This window comes from Choristoneura fumiferana, chromosome Z (assembly GCF_025370935.1).
Source record: "Choristoneura fumiferana chromosome Z, NRCan_CFum_1, whole genome shotgun sequence".
NCBI classification, from domain to species: Eukaryota; Metazoa; Arthropoda; class Insecta; order Lepidoptera; family Tortricidae; genus Choristoneura; species Choristoneura fumiferana.
Window position 1 is genome coordinate 1,680,161 of NC_133472.1, and position 21,674 is coordinate 1,701,834.

The window sequence follows — 21,674 nt, forward strand, 5'->3', positions numbered from 1 at the left end:
GTTTAACGCAGTGTTTATAGCACAAAACAACCGAGAGCTTAGATTCAACTATTCCCCATAGGCAATTATTTCCTTACTGAACATTTGCGAAACTGCGTGCAGTTTAGAAAGTTTACTGGCCCGGTATGCAAAACTGCGACTGTAAATCTAATGTTGTGTCAGTTAAAAGTTGAGTTTTTAATACGACCTTAACCCTAAAGTCTGTTAACCGCGAAACTGCGGACATCGTGAGAACCATTGTCGACGAGCGACGTACCCAATAACGTCGTATAATGAACCACGTACATGGCACATTGTATTTCAATAATCATCTATAGGTAGCCAAGAGGTGGTGCTTGATTTGATTACGTACCAGCTACATAAATAACTGTTTTCATAAAACGGCATTTTCAGAAAAAAGTGTACCCTGTACGTAGCCGGTTGAAGTGTGTCACAACTACGTATACTTTTTACTAAGAAGTGACGTCACGGGCCTTCCAGATTTTGACTTGCTTCATTTGTAGTTTGTAATTAAATAATGCCGTGCCGTGAGCCGTGGTGGCCTAGTGGTTTGACCTATCGCCTCTCAAGCAGAGGGTCGTGGGTTCAAACCCCGGCTCGCACCTCTGAGTTTTTCGAAATTCATGTGCGGAATTACATTTGAAATTTACCACGAGCTATGCGGTGAAAGAAAACATCGTGAGGAAACCTGCACAAACCTGCGAAGCAATTCAATGGTGCGTGTGAAGTTCCCAATCCGCATTGGGCCCGCGCGGGAACTATGGCCCAAGCCCTTTTGTTCTGAGAGGAGGCCTGTGCCCGGCAGTGGGACGTATATAGGCTGGGATGATGATGATGAATTAAATAATAATACAAAATCATTTGTTTTTTGACGTTTAACGTCCATAGGTGCGCAACAGAAAAAAAAACGTGTTTTATTCTAACTATAACTTGATATTGTAATTTTATTGTATTCCGACTAGTGCCTATTCATTATAGTATGTTTTTTTGTACTGATTTGACGATCTTTTTGTGTGTTTTTTTTTTATAATTACTTGACGTGTGTTAATAATGTATTTTTTCAAAATGTATTAAATAGATCTATCTATCTGTATTGTTTGTACAATATACTCGGACTATAAATATGAGTTGATCCGACGCACGCGCAGGGCCCAGCAGGATGCGAAACCGGGTGATCTCGCGTTTTCACTTTCTTCATTTGGTTTCAATCAATTGAATATACTTAATTAGTATGTTTACTTATCTAGGAGGTATTGGAGGAAGGAGGGAAAAGAAACTCTAAAATTGCCGAATTCATGTAGGAAAACTTCTCATAATTTTGAATAGGGATGAAAACTTTCCGTTTCTTAAATTGAAATTATATTTCTTGTGAAAATTTCCAGAGCTTTCCCTGAACTCTTTCAATTTTTAGGGTCCGGAGCCAAAATGGTCAAAAACGGAACCCTCATAGTTTCGCCATGTCTGTCTGTCTGTCTGTCTGTCTGTCCGTCCGCGGCTTTGCTCAGGGACTATCAATGCTAGAAAGCTGTAATTTTGCACGGATATATATGTAAACTATGCCGACAAAATGGTACAATAAAAAATTAAAAAAAATCCCATAGACGTAAAGTGGGGGTGATTTTTTTTTCTCATCTAATCTTGTAGTGTGGGCTATCGTTGGATAGGTCTTTTAAAACAGTTAGGAAGTTGCTAAAACGATTTTTCGATTCAGTGATGTGTTTGCAAAATATTCAACTTTAAAGTGCAAATTTCCCCCCCCCCCCTCTGAAATCTAAATCGGTGGGTGAAAAAATTTGAAAAATTTCAGGATGGTAGTAAGTATATACAACTTATATAGAATTGTGAGAAGTTAACGAAATTTTCCTATATTCAAAAATCCAAATTCCAAATTTCCTATACTAAAAATGGAAAGTTACTTTTAGCACATCAGTACAGTCGAGTCCATAAACTTGTGGCAACAATTTTATCAAATCTGAACACGCTTGTACGCCGTTAACCGTATTGTTAATGAAGGAAACAGCGCAACTTCTCGGATTATATTATAATTATTTATTTCGTACCTATTATTTTTGAGAACAATTTGGCTGGCAATACTGACGTGTCCTAATTCAAAATCATATTTTTCACAGACAATACCTACATTAAAAAACTAATATTCTATCTAATTGGCTGCCAGTCAGCCAACAAGTAGAGTCGTGTTCAGATATTTTTGTTCAAAAATTTGCTTACAAGTTTATGAATTGTACTACCAGGTTTTCAGATATTTAACTAATAACTCCTAGAAAACCTAACATACTAGTAGAACATCTCGTAAAACCTTTAATGAACAATACAGGTCCAACTATAAAAAAGGTATATTATGTACAATAAAATTAAATAAACTAACTATATTAAATCTAAAAATGGACCCTGCGGCATGGTACCAAAGATGCTGGCAGCATTTCCGCGCTGGATCGCAAGACTGATGCGTTGAGCGAGGAAACTGCCAGCTCTTCGGTCTCCTGTGGTATCTCTGAGTCTCTTTGATAGATCTTTGAAGAGACTCAGAGCGCCAGGGCCCCACGGACCAAGGGTCTCGACGCCGAAAGGTACAAAATCATATTCGGCACCGAGACCACTGTATTTTCCTGCTTTGGCAGTTTCCGCCATTTCTGCTGCTGTTGCTGCCCTTATTGATGTTCGGTGGAGATGAGACGGGGCCAGTGTGTCAACACAAGTTGCATCCCACACTAGCACACGTCCCATACTCCACGGAATCAGCGACATTCCGTCCGGTCTCTTGCCGTCATTTATAGATATGCCTGTTGGCTCTAAAATAGCCGGCACATTGACCGTAGCAAGAGACCGACGGATAATATCATTAAGGGCAGCATGTCTTGAGAAACGACCCGCACTTCTCTGGCAGGAAAGACCGTGATGCCCAAGCCGGTCCACGTCGTTTCCTAGTAGAACTAGCGACATCGTGGGGTGACATTCTTTCCCGGCCCGGGTAACACCGACATGGAAATCCGGCCCTGTGTTTTGTGTACTCGCCCATAGAAACTGACAGGAGCTTTTATGGGCGTGTACCTACACGAAAAACATGGTCGGTATTTCCATCCCGGTATTATCCTGGCCGGGAAAGAGTGTCACCCAACATCGTGTAACCGGTGGTTGCAAGTGCCAAGTTGTCGTTAAATAAATATCAAATAAATATCATGGGACACTTGACACCAATTGACCTAGTCCCAAACTAAGCAAAGCTTGTACTATGGACACTAGGCAACGGATAAACATACTTATATATATGTATAGATAAATACATACTTAAATACATATTAAACATCCAAGACCCGAGAACAAATATTCGTATTATTCATACAAATATCTGCCCCGGCCGGGATTCGAACCCGGGACCTTAAGCTTCGTAGTCAGGTTCTCTAACAACTTGGCCATCCGGTCGTCGTTTATTCTCGTGTTGTATTTATTTATTTATTCATTCATTGCATATCACATTTATATATAGCAGTTGTTACAATTCGGTATTAGTCACATGTGACGCCCTGCAAGGGCACAGCAACATGAGAGGTTACTACTACATAATTATATCACTCAATTATCGTCTTAAGAATATTCTACATACATTTAAGAGTATTAACATTTTATTAATTTATTTCAGTATTCATTTATATTTTCATTGAAGTAATATCTTAAGTTATAAAAATACCTTTCGATGAGGAATGCCTTTAAACTGTTTATAAAATATCACCGGTTTATCCAAGTTCTTAATTGAGTTTGGTAAATGGTTGTAAACTTTAATCATCATATAGTGTGGGCTGGATTTAACCAGTTTGACGACCACATGGCCTAGTGGTTAGAGAACCTGACTACGAAGCTTGAGGTCCCGGGTTCGATTCCCGTGTCGGGGCAGATATTTGTATGAAAAATACAAATATTTGTTTTCGGGTCTTGGGTGTTTAATATGTATTTAAGTATGTATCTATCTATATAATTATATTTATCCGTTGCTTAGTACCTATAACACAAGCTTTGCTAAGCTTACTTTGGGACTAGGTCAATTGGTGTGAATTGTCCCGTGATATTTTTTTTTAGTTTCATTTTGGAGAAAGGCAATTTAAGTTTATTGAGATTTCTATTGTTGTAAGGGGAGGCCATCAGCAATGGACACCTTCCGGCTGATGATGATGATGGTGTTCAAATAATGAATCAGCGTTTTGACGCAAAGTTGAGTAAAAAGAAATCGGCAGGCTCGTTCGGTGCTACATTACGTATAGGTTTGGCAATGTTTGCCGCAATATTACGTAAACTCCTGCATGAGCTCCCTATATTTTTTAATGCAATCTGTATCTACAGTCACTGTTTAAAATTTTCTTAAAGCGAAAATAAAAGGGCATTAGTAAATGAAAACTGAAGTATTATATTTACTTTGTTGATCAACGGGTATCAAATACTTAATAAGCTTACCAACAAAAAGATGGAAAACCCCTGACTGTGTCACTTCAAAGTTCACTATCTTAAAAACAGCTAAACCGATTTTGACGAAACATGTCTCAAAACAATCGTTAGAACCCCTGATTTTGAATAAAAAAACCGCATTGAAATTGGTCCGCCCGTTTAAGAGCTACACGGTGCCACAGACAGACAGACAAACACAAATAGCGGTCAAACTTATAACACCCCTCTTTTTGTGTCGGGGGTTAAAAAAGAGCCCAGGCAACGTTTCCCTGACCATAAAACCTGCTCTCTCAATTAACTTCGGTACATACCCATCTTTCATATTAAAATTTCACACTAAATAATAATATAATTTTATTTTAGAGTACAGTCGCCATCAGATATTTCGGAGCGGGCTAGGTGGTCAAAAATATCGATACATGAACTCTAATACCTTAATAATAAAGTGCATGTGCCGATATTTTTGACTACCTTGGCCGCTCCGAAATATCTGATGGCGACTGTACCTCCCATAGTAAAGTAGGAGTAAAGTGGGAGTGTTTTTTCTCATCCAATCTTGTAGTGTGGGTCGTTGGATAGGTCTTTTAAAACCATTAGGGGATTGCTAAAACGATTTTTCGATTCAGTGATGTGTTTGCAAAATATTCAACTTTGAAGTGCAATTTTTCATTAAAATGGAGCGTCCCCCCCCTCTAAAGTCTAAACCGGCGGGTGAAAAAATTTGAAAAATTTCAGGATGGTAGTAAGTATATCAAACTTTCAAGGAAAACTATAACGGCTAAGTTTGCTTTTGAATTGTTAGTAGTTTAAGAGTAAATAGCGGCCTAAGGTGTAAAATATACCTAAACTTGGAATATTCCGTACAAAATACGAAATCCTTAGAAAAATATTACTTACTTATTTTTTTCGTAATGGCTACGGAACCCTATTTCGGGCGCGTCCGACACGCTCTTGGCCGGTTTTTTTAGTAGTAGGAATAGGACGGACTTATCTCTTCCCGTTTGTGCGAAAAGTCGATTAAATTACCACGACCACTACGCAGTGCCACCAGAGGGCACCACACAAGAACATGTCTTGTAATGACAGCAGGACTTTGACATTTACTCATTCATTTAATACATTCAACTTTTGTGCAATCAGTTATTTTTGTAGCAGTGTGTGTTATTAACTTTCAACTCTCGTGGCACTACCTATATATCTGTCAGTGTAGCGACTTGGAAAAGAACTTAGTATATTGATCAGATCACGCGCAGCCATGGAAAAGATTAACATTTAGGGGCTGTTTCACAACTCATTGATTAGTCTTAACTGAGGGTTAAATGTGATGCCGTCTCCGTCTATTCGAAAAAAACAAATAAAGACGGCATCACAGTTAACCGTCAGTAAGGACTAATCAATGGTGGTGAAACAGCCCCTTAGAAAAACAATATTTGCACTTAATTCGCAATTGCACTTATTACAATGAGATATAAAATTCGCAAGGCGGGCATGTAATTATCATATTAAGCTCATTTATTTGTAGTTAAAATACAGGGCATTTAGCAACGAGATGTGTACCAATCCTCATCATGTCAGCCGAAAGACGTCCACTGCTGGACATAGGCCTCTCCCCCAACGCTCTCCACTCAGACCGATCTAGTGCTTTCCGCATCAAACGCGACCCCGCGATCTTAACCAGGTCGTCGTTCTATCTTCTTGGAGGCCTACCGACAGCTCGTCTCCCGGTCCGCGGACGCCATTCGAGACCTTCTGACCCCATCGGCCATCAGTCCTGCGAGCAATGTGCCCCGCCCACTGCCACTTCAGTTTCGCAATTCTTCGGGCTATACTTACCAATCCTAATTTTGTTTATTTGTTTGGTTCAAATCTTGGAAGCTACATTTGACCCACTTCCAGCAGTCCAATTGACTTGAAATTCGACATGCTTATGTAAATTTAGTGACAAACAATAATCTGGTAGTGACATCTCAGTGCTCCTGCCAGGATCGTCTCCGCAGGAGGGAACTCCTCAATGGTTAATAGTACCGACTTGAAATTTGGTACGGATATGCATTTTAAACGACAATGCAAGTACAGTCCGCAAAAACTACAATCGGCAACAAAAGCTTGTGTAAAAAATGTTTTTTTTTTACAAGAAACTTATTAGTCATTGAGTCGCATCATATCGTTTGATGATTTCATCATTGTTTAAAATTTGTTAAGATTTATCTGCCTGTACTCTCTAAAAGAACTTGCTCGTGTGGTCGCGCCCCCCCCGTGCTGTAATGATGTATGAAATCTAATTACGATACAGCCGTGTTCATAATAGAATCCAATGTCGTAATGCTGGTCATTACCTATGGTTTTTGAACGCATAATTGAGGATTTACTATATGGGTGTAGATATTTTTTTTATGTTACGGAAATGATGTTTGACATTGACATGTCCCGGTATTGCACATTCTGCCCATGTCATGTCAGGATGTTGAGCAACGAAGAGTTAGTCTTAGCTTTATTGCCGGCAAATATTATTGTAAAAACGACTTAATAGGTACATTATTTGTAAATACACAATTACAAATAATACTGCGTCTGTTTGTGTACAAATATAGAAATAGGTGAGGTAATGACAAAGAGCTTATTGACAGGAGATACATATTAAGGACAGATGCCGTATTGCTTACGTTTCTGATGTCGCATACAAAAACTGTCATTTGATTGCGATTGCAAGCGTCAAAAACATTAAGCAATACGGCCTCAGGTGTTGTTCGAATGAAGAAGTACGTGCAGTCGAGTTCAAAAATATCTGAACACGACTCTATTGTTGACGGCGTAGAAGCGTGTTCAGATATTTTTGATCACATTTTTGCTCACAAGTTTATGAACTCGACTGTAATTATTTGGGGTTGTCTATTTTTTTCATGTACATATAGTGAATCGAAAAACATTTCGAGATAAATGTTATTTGAATTATTTCCAGTTTAACAACTAATAATTTAGTTTATGTATAGTGTGATGCATTTATCTCAAAATATAAGCAATGACCTTTATTTGACTTTGAAAACTATGAAGTAGACGATCCAAAGCAAGCAAATAACATTCGAATTCTTCACAATTTACGCGTGGACTCTCTAATTCAATTTCATCTTCTGTCCACAACTTTCATGTCCGACCAGGGGCTACTATAAAATTCGAAAATCGAAGTTCGTATCGTACCGTCCCTCTCACTTTCGTATTAAATAATATTGGCGTAAGCGGGACGGCATGATGCGAAGTTCGTATGCACTTTAGTATAGGGCCAGCGTCGTAAAGATTTAGCAGTTTTCAGAAAGCGTGACATTTTAGCAAACCGATTTTAATTTACGGAACACCGCGGCACCCGAGACGGTTCCATCTACGACGTACTTGTACAGTCACCTGCATAAATATCTGCCCCAGCGGAGCGTGCAAAAATATCTGACACGTCCTATAATCTGCCCTAGAGATAGAGTCGTGTCAGATATTTTATGCACGTTTTGTTGTGTCACATATTGGTGTTGGTGACTGTACCTAGACCTGAGGCCGTATTGCTTAACGGTTCTGAAGCTCGCAACCGCAATCGAATGACAGATTCCGCATACAAAAACTGTCATTTGATTGCGACCGCTTATAAACGTTAGGCAACACGGCCTCTGGTACCTACACTCTTGAACTTTGTAATCCTAATCATTATTACATTTAAAAATATTTTGACTAATCACCGTCACTCAGCATACCTATTATTGAAATGTAAGTAAATAATGAAAAAAGCAGTTTTAAAGCATTCCTTAGCAACGATATCTCTTGTCCGGGTGAGCGGTTAGTTCCAATGGAGTGCCGAAAAAGTTTCTCGATGAGGGCTACGGCATAGATGTCGCTAGCGTCACTGCTTAAGTGACTAAGTAAGAAACAAACAAAAGATATGAGGTGTATAGGGGAAATTCATGTCGGTACCGTTGACCATCAGTGGTGTAGCGGTATAGCACGCGGTACGGATTACCGAGGACCTGGGTTCGATTCCCAGTGATGGTCTTATTTTTCTGGTTTTTCTGTGCATCTATATTTCAGTTTGTATTTTCATTCCTTAGCAGTTTTGGTTCCATTTTAAAGTCATTGTGGTAGTGATTCACACCTAAATATTAGAGCTACAAAATAATCGACCAGTGAGTACCATACCACTCTAAACATCAAACTAAGTAAATATGTCTATGTATACCTGTTCAAGCTCATAAAGTAAATCATTTGCATTATCTGTCACAGCGGAGCGTGCAAAAATATCTTACTCGTCGACCCTAGAAATAGAGCAGTGTCAGATATTTTTGTACGCTCCGCTGTGGCAGATATTAAGGCTGCGTTCCCCTATATCCTCGCACAGGGGGCCTACCACGCTCTCTTAATACGATTCAGTTTAGGCTCTAAACTGAACTGCATCGCTATTTCGTACCACGACGTTACTTTTGCGATTCAGTTCAAGCACGGTTCAGCGACAGGGATACAGACATTATCATTCACTCACTTCAAGCGGTTTTAGTACCATTACGCTTAACTTGAGTGGGAATTGAATCGCTTCAGTGTCAAATTTTGAGATTCAGTATAAGTTACTCATTCTGTCAATCCTCAGTACATTTCAGATGGAAACAGCCGAGTCCGTCGTCCCAACATATCCTCGCATATCTCTGATGAAAACTGAGCCTTATACAGGTGTCTGCACTTAGCGTTTAGTTTTAGCTTCCTTTCCATAAGCACATTGACAGTCCAGAGCACGCGACCGGGTTTTTTTATCGACGGACGAAACGCGCTGTGGTCCACAATTTTTTTTATCCACGGACGGTTTTTGGAGCATTTTGGTTTTGGATACTATGGTATCGTGGGACTGTCATGTGGAATGATCTAGATATGAGACAGTTCCCATGGAACAATGTCTCGCGCTTTGACGCTGTTTCCGAGATGAAAGTTGCGAAGACAACAATAAGAACTCAATGTCACTGGCTCCGCAAGCAGCTGGTTTGACCTGTGACCTCTCAAGCCCATGGATCAATACTCAATACTCAATACTCGATATTTTATTGCTTTTCCACAATGTATGGTTACAGATGTTACAAAGAGATTATGTGATCATCATGGACCCTGTTGGGCACAGCAATATTTATACAAGAGGGCAGCTTTTATATCCCTACTATCCCTACTTCCCTACTTCCCTACTAATATTATAAATGCGAAAGTAACTCTGTCTGTCTGTCTGTCTGTCTGTCTGTCTGTTACCCTTTCACGTCGAAACCACAGAACCGATTTTGATGAAATTTGGTATATAGGTAGTTTGAACCCCAAGGATCAACATAGGATACCTTTTATTCCGGTAGAGGGCGCCACCGCGCGATAACCTAGATCCGCGCAGACGTAGTCGCGGGCATAAGCTAGTAATTAATAAATTTTATCTTATAGCTAAATATCACAATCACATTAAACTGACTTACTTTTATGAAATTCTTAATCAATTAATATTACATCATGTCCCTTTTATCTATTAGGATTATTTATTAACATTATGTTAAATTTATCATCTATCATCACAAACACTGAAGAGACATTAACGGTGAAGAAGTAAATATTAAAGTGTGTTTGTATGTTTGTCCGTCTTTCACGTTGAAACGGAGCCACGGATTGACGTGATTTTTGGCATTGAGATAGTTTATTTGCCAGAGAGTGACAAAGGCTACTTTTTATCTCGGAAAAATGCACAGTTCCCGAGGGAACAGCGCGATAACCGAATTCCAAGCTAGTACTTAAATAAGTTCGTCTTTAAATCATCGGGCAAATGGCTATTTCTATCTTCATATTGCTGTTGTTTTTTTTTTAAATAAATATGGCTCTGTCCATTAGAGGACAATTTTGCCAGTGTCTAGTAAGTTTTGCCGTTGCACGGTAAAAAATTCAAGCAAACGAAATATGAGAGGTAATAGCGATGAACGAGGAAGCGTGAATCCTATTTTCATATTTTTTCTTTGATTGACAAATGTTTTCATATATTTAGTTTTTTTTTAGAAAACTAACCCATTGCAGGTATAAACTCGGAGTCAGAATCTTATCATTGGTGATATTAAGATTGGTTTTTTGAATCTTTCTGTATTTTTTTATTCCAAAAAACCAATCTTAATTTGATTGCTTAGAAACGATATCTCTTGTCCGGGTGAGCGGTTAGTTCCAAAGAAAAAGTTTGAGGGCTTACGGCATAGATGTCGCTAGCGTCGCTGCTTAAGTGACTAAGTAAGAAACACAAGCTGAGATATGAGGTGCATAGGGAAATTCGTGTCGGTACCGTTGACCATCAGTGGTGTAGCGGTATAGCACGCGGTACGGATTACCGAGGACCTGGGTTCAATTCCCAGTGATGGTCTTATTTTTCTGTTTTTTCTGTGCATCTATATTTCAGTTTGTATTTTCAATTGGTGATATTGACCAACATATAGACCCCTGACGTCATATGCCTGCGAGTGAACAGCTCAAGCTATAAGTGTCAAAGCACATAGACTTTGCTTGGACTCACACCCTATGACTAACGCATTACATAAAGTGATGTAGCAATGTCTGAAGAAATGACTATGCAGTTTCATAATGAAGTTTGATAATCGCCCGTGTGCTGTTGTGTTACGGCCGAGGTCGCAGCCGGGGAAAACCGCGGCGCAGACTTGTCTTTTGGAACTCGAAAGCTTTCCTCTAAAGCGCAAGAGACACGACGGTAGCGGGTCGGGAGCGGGACGGGTATAGGGTTGCCATACGCCGGGATTTGTCCGAACACGTCTGGATTTTTGACCCTTTGTCAGGGTTGCGGCCGGACTTACCAAGTGTCCGGATTTTTAGAAATGGACTCATTGAAAAAAATAGAGATATTATTTTGTTTTCATGATACATTAATTACACCGTTTTTTATGAGTAGGTATACAGGATAAATTACAGCTAAAGAGATCTCAAACAATTTTTTTTGTTTTTTTTTTTATTATTTTTTATTTGACTGGATGGCAAACGAGCAAGTGGGTCTCCTGATGGTAAGAGATCACCACCGCCCATAAACATCTGCAACACCAAAGGATTATTATGCATTATTTATTTTGCTTAAACACACACACACACAAAAATCACGCCTGTATTCCCAAATGGGGTAGGCAGAGCACACGAAACGTTACCGCTTCGAAGCCACTTTTAGCAATTTTAGGTTTTAAGATTGACAAAAACGGTACAATAGTGACAGGTTGCTAGCCTGTCGCCTACGGTATACCTTAACCTATATCCTCAGTCGCCTCTTACGACATCCACGGAAGAAATGGAGAGGTGTAATTCTAACCCGACACCACACGGGGGTTTTGCTTAAAACTAGCTACAATCTGATTTTGTTATTTAATTTCAATTATTAATCAAAGGGTGAAGACCAAAAAGTTGCACACCTTACAGCAATCGCAAGCACGAGTTAAAATTAGTTAGGTCGGTTCTAGGTTATTTTTTTCCATTATGACACGATAATAAACAAATAAGTATGCCAAATTGCAAGACCATCCGACTACTAGACGTAGGTCAAATTTAACTTGCAAGATTTGAGCCGCACATACCACCACCACCATCTTGCTCGCTAATCCTGCCGTGAAGCAGCAGTGTTTCGGCGTGGAGAGTAAGACAGCCGGTGAAATTACTGGCACTTGAGGTATCCCATCTTAGGCCTCTAGGTTGGCAACGCATCTGCAATCCCCTGGTGTTGCAGGTGTGGGGCGGTGGTGATCTGGTGATCTCTTATTTAAGCTAAATAAAAGCTTTTAAAAGTAAATTAAGTTTAAAATGAAAGTGGACTTAATCCCACACTGCGTAGGTACGTTTTTACTAAAGAAACAGCTCTCTGCTAATAGGTTTTTCTGAGAATCGCTTTCCTGCCAGGAAAGGGGGTTAATATAGTCAAATATTCTTTTTTTCGCAAAAAATAATGAAACTTATTAATTGAAAAAAAAAATAACAGTCAACTCTCGACTTTTCTCGCAGAGATATTAATTTTATTAACCACTAGAAAATTATCTACCTACAGTTATCCAGGGCCCAGGGAGGGCTCGGCTTATGACCCGCCCTTGGCATTTATGTACATACATAACGCCCGTTTTTTTAAATAAAAATAAAAAATAAAATTAAATATTGTTTATAAATAAAAATAAAGAAACTAAAATAAAAATATTATTAAAGAAATGTTTTTAGCGTTTATCTTGTCGTACCGAATTTGTACGGAACCCTCGGGGCGCGAGTCACACTCGGCCGGCATGCTCGAGGAGGAAGTGACATCTCAAACATTAGGTACGCGTCGCGTCGCCATGTTTGCTGACAAACAGCGCTTGCGCAGCGTTCCGACTAGGTAAATGGTTGTTCATTTAATGTGTTATATCGTGGCTTAATCATTATCATCAGCTGTAGGACGTTCACTGTTGGACATGGGTCGGATCCCCATCCTGGTTTATTATCAATGAATAAAACCAACCTAACCTAACCTAACATAGTCAACACAAAGTTGGAAACCCCGACCCAGGTGGTAGGACCTTGTGCAAGGTCCGCCGGATGGCTCGCTAATCCCGTTAAAGCCCTGTGCTCGTGTCACACAAACGTAGTTTCGTTCTAATTTACAAGCAGTACGGATTAAAACGCAACTTTGAAAATATAATGGGAGCAGCCATTACGATGCTTACTTATAATTAGTTTTGGTTAAATAAAATGTAACGAATCTGCAATAACGAATTTCTATTTCTCATACAAACTTAAAATTAACGATGGTGATTCTGTTACATTGAATATGAACGAAAACTAATTATGCTCAAAAGAGCTGCTCCCATTATAATCAATATATATAAAGATATATCACGGGACAATTCAACCAATTGACCTAGTCCCAAGTAAGCTTAGCAAAGCTTGTGTTATGGGTACTAAGCGACGGATAAATAAATTTAAATAAAAATACTTAATTCAAATCGGTCCACCCGTTAAAAGTTCGTGTACGCTCGTGTGCCCACACAGACGTTTTCGTTCTAATTTACAAGCAGTACGGATTAAAACGCAACTTTGCAAATATAATGGGAGCAGCCATTACGATTCTTAATGCTATTAGTTTTGGTTAATATAAAATGTAATTGGGTAAAATGTAATGTAATGGGTCCCACTGAAAAACACAGCGTTGTGGCTTGCCGCAAGATTATGCTGAGTGGGCCCGTTTATACTATTCGATGTTTTTTTTTAAATATTATTTCATCCTAACGTGTTATTTCTGTGTATCGAATATGTGTAAATAAATGTCACTCTCTCTCTCTGTCCTAATAAAAAAACAATAACGAATTTCCATTTCTCATACAAACTTAAAATGAATGTGATTTTATTCAATTACCTTGAAAAACTAAACTACTTTTGTATGAAAATGCGATCAGCGGCGAGCGTACTGGCGACTCTTAAGAGCTATAGGTGCCACAGACAGACATACAGACACACAGCGGTCAATCTTATAACACCTCCCTTATTGCGTCGGGGGTTAAGAGAAGTTTCCGTGCCGGTCGCTGCGGCGCGTAGGTATTCGTTTGGGATATCGCTGTCTTTATCGCTCGTGACATAAGCGCTCGCAGCCGTCCCCCCCATGCCTTCCGCAACGACGTCCGTAATTTATATCGAGATAGCTGTAGGCTTTTCAAGATTTGGGTGGTTGAATTTTGGGTTTCGTTGTCCTCATATTATATGAAAAGTATAGCACAGAAATCAATGATATTTTACAATCAAGATACTAATTTTATTTTCTATGCCTGTGGTTTTTTAGATTTTTGTAAAAATGCTTTATTAGTCTGTAATTCTCGTGCAAAGTTGACATCTTTTTTTTGTCGACTTTTGAGCTCCTGTAATTCTGATATTACACATTTATATGAAAATCTGAAAACCACAGGCATAGATAATTACGTCTAGTTCATACTTACAAAAATTCATCTATTTCTGTTGCCTACTTTTAAAATGAGACCGGGTACGTTTGTATGGAGAACGGAACGAAGAGACTTCTCTTAAAAATAGGGCGCAGGGAATTGAATGTGCTGGCGCCACACTTGTCCGGTTTTACACACCTTCACTGTATTATGGTATCGTCGAGGGTGAAACGGCAGCTCTCGGTTTCTCGATCTGCCGGCGACCTACATTGTCGTTACACAACTGCGAAAGGCCGCGGTACCACTTTTGTTTTCGAGCGTAGCTAATCGGCGGCCAACGTCCGCGAATGCTGGCGCTCGCGGCTACCTAAGCGTCCTAGTCATTGATACGATATGCCCAATTGATGACACCTTGCTGTCACCATGTTCATCATCATCATCCATCCCAGACGTCCCACTGCAAGGCACAGGCCTCCTCTCATAATGAGAGGGCTTGGGCACTAGTTCCCACGCGGGCCCAGTGCGGATTGGGAATTTATTTATTGATTTATTTAATTGTAATTGTAATTCCGCACATGAATTTCGAAAAACTCAGAGGTGCGAGCCGGGGTTACCATGTTTATCCATACTAATATTATAAATGCGAAAGTGCGTGTGTTTGTATGTTTCGAAACCGAAATCAAAACGGAGCGCTGGATCGACGTGATTTTTGGCACAGAGATAGTTCAGGCCAGAGAGTGACATAGGCTACTTTTCATTCGGAAATAACCGAATTCCAAACGGGCGAAGCAGCGAGCAAAAGCTAGTAATTCTCTAATATTTCACTGAAAATATTTTCTCCAAATGTTTCATATAGACGAAGGATTTTTTTCTGAAACGGCGTATACTTACTATTTAGGGTATATTTTAGGACTACTCGTATCGTGTAGAACCCTATAGATTGTGTTAAGTAAGTTAGCTTTGTAACAAATTTGAAGTACTGACACTTTAAAAAAAAAAGTTCTTCCAAGCAGTTTAGAAAGACTGATTTGGGAAAAATATTGAATATTTAAAATATTTATAGCTTTGTCTTCAGCGTGGTTGTTCAGAAATATAGTGTTGGACTTGTAAACTGCAGATCTTGAGTTCAAATCTAGGTCGGAAGTGACAAAGTTTTATTTATGACGGTGGAAGCATTCTACACTTCCACGGAAAAAATGACTTTCTGCCAAGTTTCTTGCGGCGCATTCTTCTTGGCAATGATGGTCTTTCCGAAAGCGCTGGCAGTTTAAAATGACGTGTAAAAGTGCCCATTGCGGCCTATTTCCTGAATAAATGATTTGAAATTAAGAAATTTACTTTTATTTATATATTTATTTAGCTTAAGTTTTACTTTTTAAGCTTATTTAGATACATATTATCTAAAAAAAAACACGTTTTAACAAAACCTCCGTTTAAAGCTCTATTGCAACTTGTCACTATTATACCGTTTTTGTCAAACTTAAAACCTAAAATTGCTAAAAGTGACTCCGAAGCGGTAACGTTTGGGAATACAGGCGTGATGTTTGTGTGTGTGTGTGTGTGTGCACAGTCATTTTATCTAACTATAACCAGCTATTGCCCGCGGCTCCGTCCGAGTAGATTCGTTTACTCGTAACGCTATCTCGCGGGAATTGTGCTATTTTCCGGGATAAAAACTATTCTATGTCCTTCCCCAGGGCTCAAACTATCTGTATACCGAATTTCATAGCGGCTTAGACGAGAAGAGGTAACAAGCTAACGAACAGACTTACAAATGGGCTACCCATAAAAAACGTAGTTTTAAGTAAAAATATTTGTCTTTCTACGCATTTTAAGTTTATACTCCATCGTCACGGCAATAAATTTAAAAGTACACACTTAACACAAGTACACTTTGGAAGCGCTAATTGTGCGGCGTCTCTTTCCTTCCTTGGCGTGTGACGGAGACGAGTGGTCGTGTTTTGAAGTTTAGACAGTCCAATATTTGTTTAGCGAAAAAAAACGCGTTTGGAATTTGCCCAGTTTGTGATGTGAGCATCACGATTTGGGAATAAAAATGAGAATGGTTTATTAGCTGTTAGGGCTTAGGTAATGTAACCTACTGTCATTTAGTTAGATTAACTCAGGATTAAACCATTAGAATGCGGCAGTTGAATTAAACTTCCGGGATTTAATTAATTTGAAGCGGTTGAGATTTCGATTTATCGCGACCAGCTAGGAATATCGTGTTAAATAGTCGCCTATATGTTATTCCAGATCTTTAGCTATCAACATACCAAATTTCATCCAAATCTGTCCAGCCGTCTTATCAAATCAAATCTAAAACAAAACCTCCACATCCACACATACAAACTTTCGCATTGATATATTATATATATTATATTATATTTAGACGACCAGATGGCCTAGCGGTTAGAGAACCTGACTACGAAGCTTGAGGTCCCGGGTTCAATTCCCGTGTCGGGGCAGATATTTGTCTGAAAATACGAATGTTTGTTCTCGGGTCGTGGGTGTTTACTATGTATTTAAGTATGTATCTATCTATATAATTATATTTATCCGTTGCTTAGTACCCATAATACAAGCTTTGCTAAGCTTACTTTGGGACTAGGTCAATTGGTGTGAATTGTCCCGTGATATTTATGTATTTATTATTATTATTATTTATTATTATTATGTTCTTTATTTTTCTTTCATTCTTAGGTTTATGTTTTTATAATAGTTATTATTATTATTATTATTATTATATATCATAGACAACCAAAGGTACGTCAGCAATTAATTTTGTATTAAAATCAAATTTTAATAGAACCTTTTTAATACGCGTATACATCAGGTTTATTCGTGAAATAATGTGGCCAAATCTTGGCAGTAAGTTCCAGTAAACTTGTGTGATAATATAAACGTAGAGTTCTGGATTATATCGATATGCTCAAGTACAGTCAACTGCAAAAAGATCGATGCGGCTAAAGTTGCAAAAATATGTATAAACGACTGTCTTAATATTAAGGTCGTGTATACATATTTTTGTAACTTTGCACGTTATAATTTGTAGTTGACTGTACAGGCTGCAATAACCTTCTACGAGTTCTGGTAAAAGTAAATAATCTTTAAAACTATTGAGGCTACAGGAAACGTCTTTAAAAATAGGCGAGACTCCATTTAGGCTCGCTGAATAATAAATATCTATGTACAAACATATGTATGACATTAAACTAACAAAAGAAATAAAAATTAGAAATCGTCTTATAGTTATGTAATAGCACACAAAATTCGCTCGCACAAGTAAGTAAATAGGTAAATTATGCAATACTTACAAACTAACATTATATGACTCCCATTTCATAAGTTTCTAACCGACTTCAAAAAGGAGGTTATCAATTCGGTTGTATTTTTTTTCATCGTATTTGCCACAATCACGGCTTGATTCAAAACATATTGGGCGTGTTTTGTCAGTGAGTGCTTTTAATTTGTTATAATTAAGTTTCAGCCTTCGTAGGTTTATATCAAAATCTTACACTTCTTTCCTACACTGAATGGCCTGTTTCATGGCCCGTCTTAGAACCTTTCTACAGTTATCTTAATGATAGAGACCCATCAGGGAATGGGATAGCGCGTTTTGATTTTTTTAGGTCATAAAGTGTGATTTTTTTTCCGTCCATTTTTTTACTTTGTATTAATCGGTCATGTACAAACAAAACAAGGTTTTGTGAAGGAAGAAACGTTCAGATAGTGAGTCGTAATATTCCAAAAACCGTAGCTTCTCACTTTCAAATTTATTTTAAGAATTGAAAAGACTGGCCGAAAACTTTTTTTCACTAAAAACAACAGATTATAAAAAAGTAAAAGCGCCAAATTTAAACACACGCGTAACGGCGATTCGCGTACGCTCAGAAAGTCAGAAGTCTTAAAAAAGCACTTACTTTTCAGGGCCCAAAGTCTGTTGTCCTTCAATCCGTCGACGTACTCCTGCATGTCTTCCAAGCACTCTCCATTCACAGCTTTTTGGATCACCGACCACTGGTTCACGAGTATATCCGCATCGAAGACCCGCATCATCTCTTCAATACCCGTAACAGTGGTATTAGGTTTTAGTACCCTAGTTTCATTAACAGTGTTACGGATCGAATCAGTCAATTTCATCAGTACATCTTTACTAGGTTTGCTCGTTGTTTTGTCGACTTTAGCATATTTAATTATATGCTGGACGTTGTGTGATTTTTCGGTACTTGAAGACTTCCTTTCTGGTTCCGTATCGAAAGCTTCCGCAAACGTTAGACCGTCATCATCAGCGAATAAGTCGAAAGTGTCTTCGGTTGTCGATTTTTCTTTAGTCAAAATGGACCCTATGAGGTCTGAGTTGATGCCTTCATTCAGCCCTTTAGCACCTTTGATGTTTTGGAAAGCGTCTATGAGTCCACTTCTCAGTTTTTCTTCTCTTGCGTTTTCTTTCGTTGGCTCTAGACCGAACGCGGTAGTGGCGAGGAGGATCAACACTATGGGTGACATGGTGATCACTGGCACATTATCTAGTGGAAGGTCCTCGCGGCATGGCAGTCGGGTCGCGACTGTGCGCCTGCGCACGCCGTGACATAACCGTTGCCACTTTCACTCTCGGAGACCGCGTAGGGACGCGACCGTAGTGCGCCGAGCTCTGGTTAGCCGAATTTTTAGTGCAGCTGTGGTCGAGTTTTTAATTGTATCCACATGTGATAACATTTGCTTTTGATTTTGTGGTTTTTAAGTGAGCGTCTGAAATTAAATGTTTCGTTGACTTGAAACCGCAAACCTGTGTGAGTTACCATGGTTAGTGAGCCGAATAATTATTTCCCGTCATATATTTTCGGAAATGCTCATATTTGTCACTTCAGTCAACCTCAGTACGCACCAAGACAGCGTAGGGGAGGTTGTATCGAGAGATTCATAATTGATATAGAGTGGTTAACACCTAAGTTAAGATTTTTATTCGATTTTTGTTTACAATCATTATAAATTGCGACTTGGAACTCGTGGTTTGACATTTGACACTTAATAATAAAGTTCCATATTAATGGTTATGAAAATGTGCCCTGGTATTGCGATCGAGAATCGATTTTTCCCGATGGAAATACATTATCGGATATTATTGGATGAATGAATCAATTATTTATTTTGAAAAACAGTATTTACATAGCCTGTCTTAGAAACAAAGGTAGGTATAGTGAATTTAATGTTGAGGTGATTCCAATAAAATATTTCACATGAAATGCAAAGACGCTGATTTTCAGTGAACCTGTTTGGACAATCACAGTACATAAAGGTATCGTAACGTAAAGCATCGCAAAGCAAGACAACAGAAGCGCCGCTGTATTCAAGATTATAATAAATAAAAACAAACAAATAGATCAATAGATAAGCCATAAAATCTACAGATCGGCTAGGCAGAAGACACTTGCCCTACATCGTATTCGCAATCGCCGAATTATATAGCCGAAAGTCGCTGCGCCGGCGCTTCCCTACGTCGCCGCATCCTTGTAGGAGGCACCAGCTCAGATAATTAACGTTTCATGGGCAACTTATTTGAATACTGCCGTAATCATTATGCAAGGCACTTTCATAACTTTCGATGCTCCTGACAGGTATGACGGTTATTGCACATGGCATATCGACGCGTGCGCCGCGAAATGGGGCAGTGACGTAATGTAGGCCTAACCCGCGGTTAAACTCGAGTCAACTAAAAGGATAGTTTCGTAATAAGCTTTTTCTCAAAAATGACCGTAAAAGTTGACATTATTCTTTACATATCAGATGGTGAAGTGCATAGTTTATGGTCAGCGAAAAATTAAAAAGTTATAAAAAGATTGCAGGCGCGCTAGCTCGACAATAATGAATTAGCGCGCCTGCAATCAGTCAATTTTTTTTTAAAGTTAAAAAGGCCATTGAAATGTTGGCACAAGTCGTATACAGCCAAGTCTAATGGCCGGTATATTTTGTTGGAACTCCGGACTTTTCCTATTGGGTCTGAAATAGCTTGTGGTGTTTTCGGTGGAAAAATACACCTGCAGTTTATTTTTAATGAAAAAAGGCGGGAAAGCATAAGAAAAATATTGGAATAAAATTAAATTATATAATATATTTTGAGAAAAAGTTTATTCTATTTCAGAGTTATTCACCATTTTTGAGAAAAGCTTTATATTAGTCTCGGCTGGAATAGCAATTGCTGGCTTCGTATTAGTTAAACGGACTCCCAAGCTTATTTTTACTCATACTCAGCCAGCAATTTTACTGGTTACAGGCCACGCTCTACTATTGACTCCTCATTCTTAAAGTTAAAATTGTGTCGCTTGTGAGTTCTGTCCAGTCGCTTGCCCTATTTCTCGCTATCTGCTTATTAGGTACTTAAACAATGTAGGTAGGCCCTAGCTTACATTTGGCTCTTTACTATCAAAAGCAGTAAGTTTCGTGGACCCCATTAACGGACCCCCAACGCACGAGACCCCAGCAAGTCTTCCGTGGACCCTGGGGTCCACCTGGACCACTTTGGGAATCACTGAGTTAAACGAACTCGCAAGCTCGTCCGTTTAATACTCATACTCAGCCAGCAATTGCCTACTTCCAGGCCACGACAATAATCTACTAATTGACACCTCATAAACTGAAGTTTATATTTTGCAGGTGGTAGGACCTTGTGCAAGGTCCGCCCGGATCGCTACCACCATCTTTCTCGCTAATCCGCTATCTGATGGCAACTGTACCACAACTTTCTGGGAGGACCGGGGACTCGGGGAGTACAGGTCGATTCAAGAGCCGCAGGGCTAATACGAAACTCGAAACTCGAAGTTCGTGCTGTGCGGTCCCTCTGACACTATTTAATACGAGAGCGAGAGGGACCGCACTACACGAACTTCGCGTTTCGAGTTGCGAAGTAGCCCTGCTGGCACGAATGGGTTTAATGAGTGAATGAAAGTATTATGTGTTACCTGTTTGAATACATTTCACACAAATGTGAAAATGTCATGCTGTCATTTTCCTACAAAAATACCTAAGCGACATTACTTTCGTTCAATCCATATGCCGACATGCCTTATATAACAGCTGAACTTGCTGGTAGGACCTTGTGCAAGGTCCGCCCGGATTGCTACCACCATCTTGCTCGCTAATCCTGCCGTGAAGCAGCAGTGCTTGCACTGTTGTGTTTCGGCGTGGAGAGTAAGACAGCCGGTGAAATTACTGGCACTTGAGGTATCCCAACTTAGGCCTCTAGGTTGGCAACGCATCTGCAATCCCTGTGGTGTTGCAGGTGTCTATGGGCGGTGGTGATCTCTT

At 39.2% G+C, this 21,674-nt stretch overlaps 1 protein-coding gene across 1 annotated transcript in view; it reads right to left on the reverse strand.

Moving 5' to 3' along the window:
• Positions 1-18,930, reverse strand: part of LOC141434477 (nose resistant to fluoxetine protein 6-like) — a 64,553-nt gene extending 45,623 nt beyond the window's left edge. Inside the window, exon 1 of the mRNA XM_074096924.1 lies at positions 18,293-18,930. Within this exon, the coding sequence (XP_073953025.1) occupies positions 18,293-18,878 (586 nt within the window). The 5' untranslated portion in view covers positions 18,879-18,930. The remainder of the gene's footprint in view (positions 1-18,292) is intronic.
• Between the last annotated feature and the right edge of the window lie 2,744 nt (positions 18,931-21,674).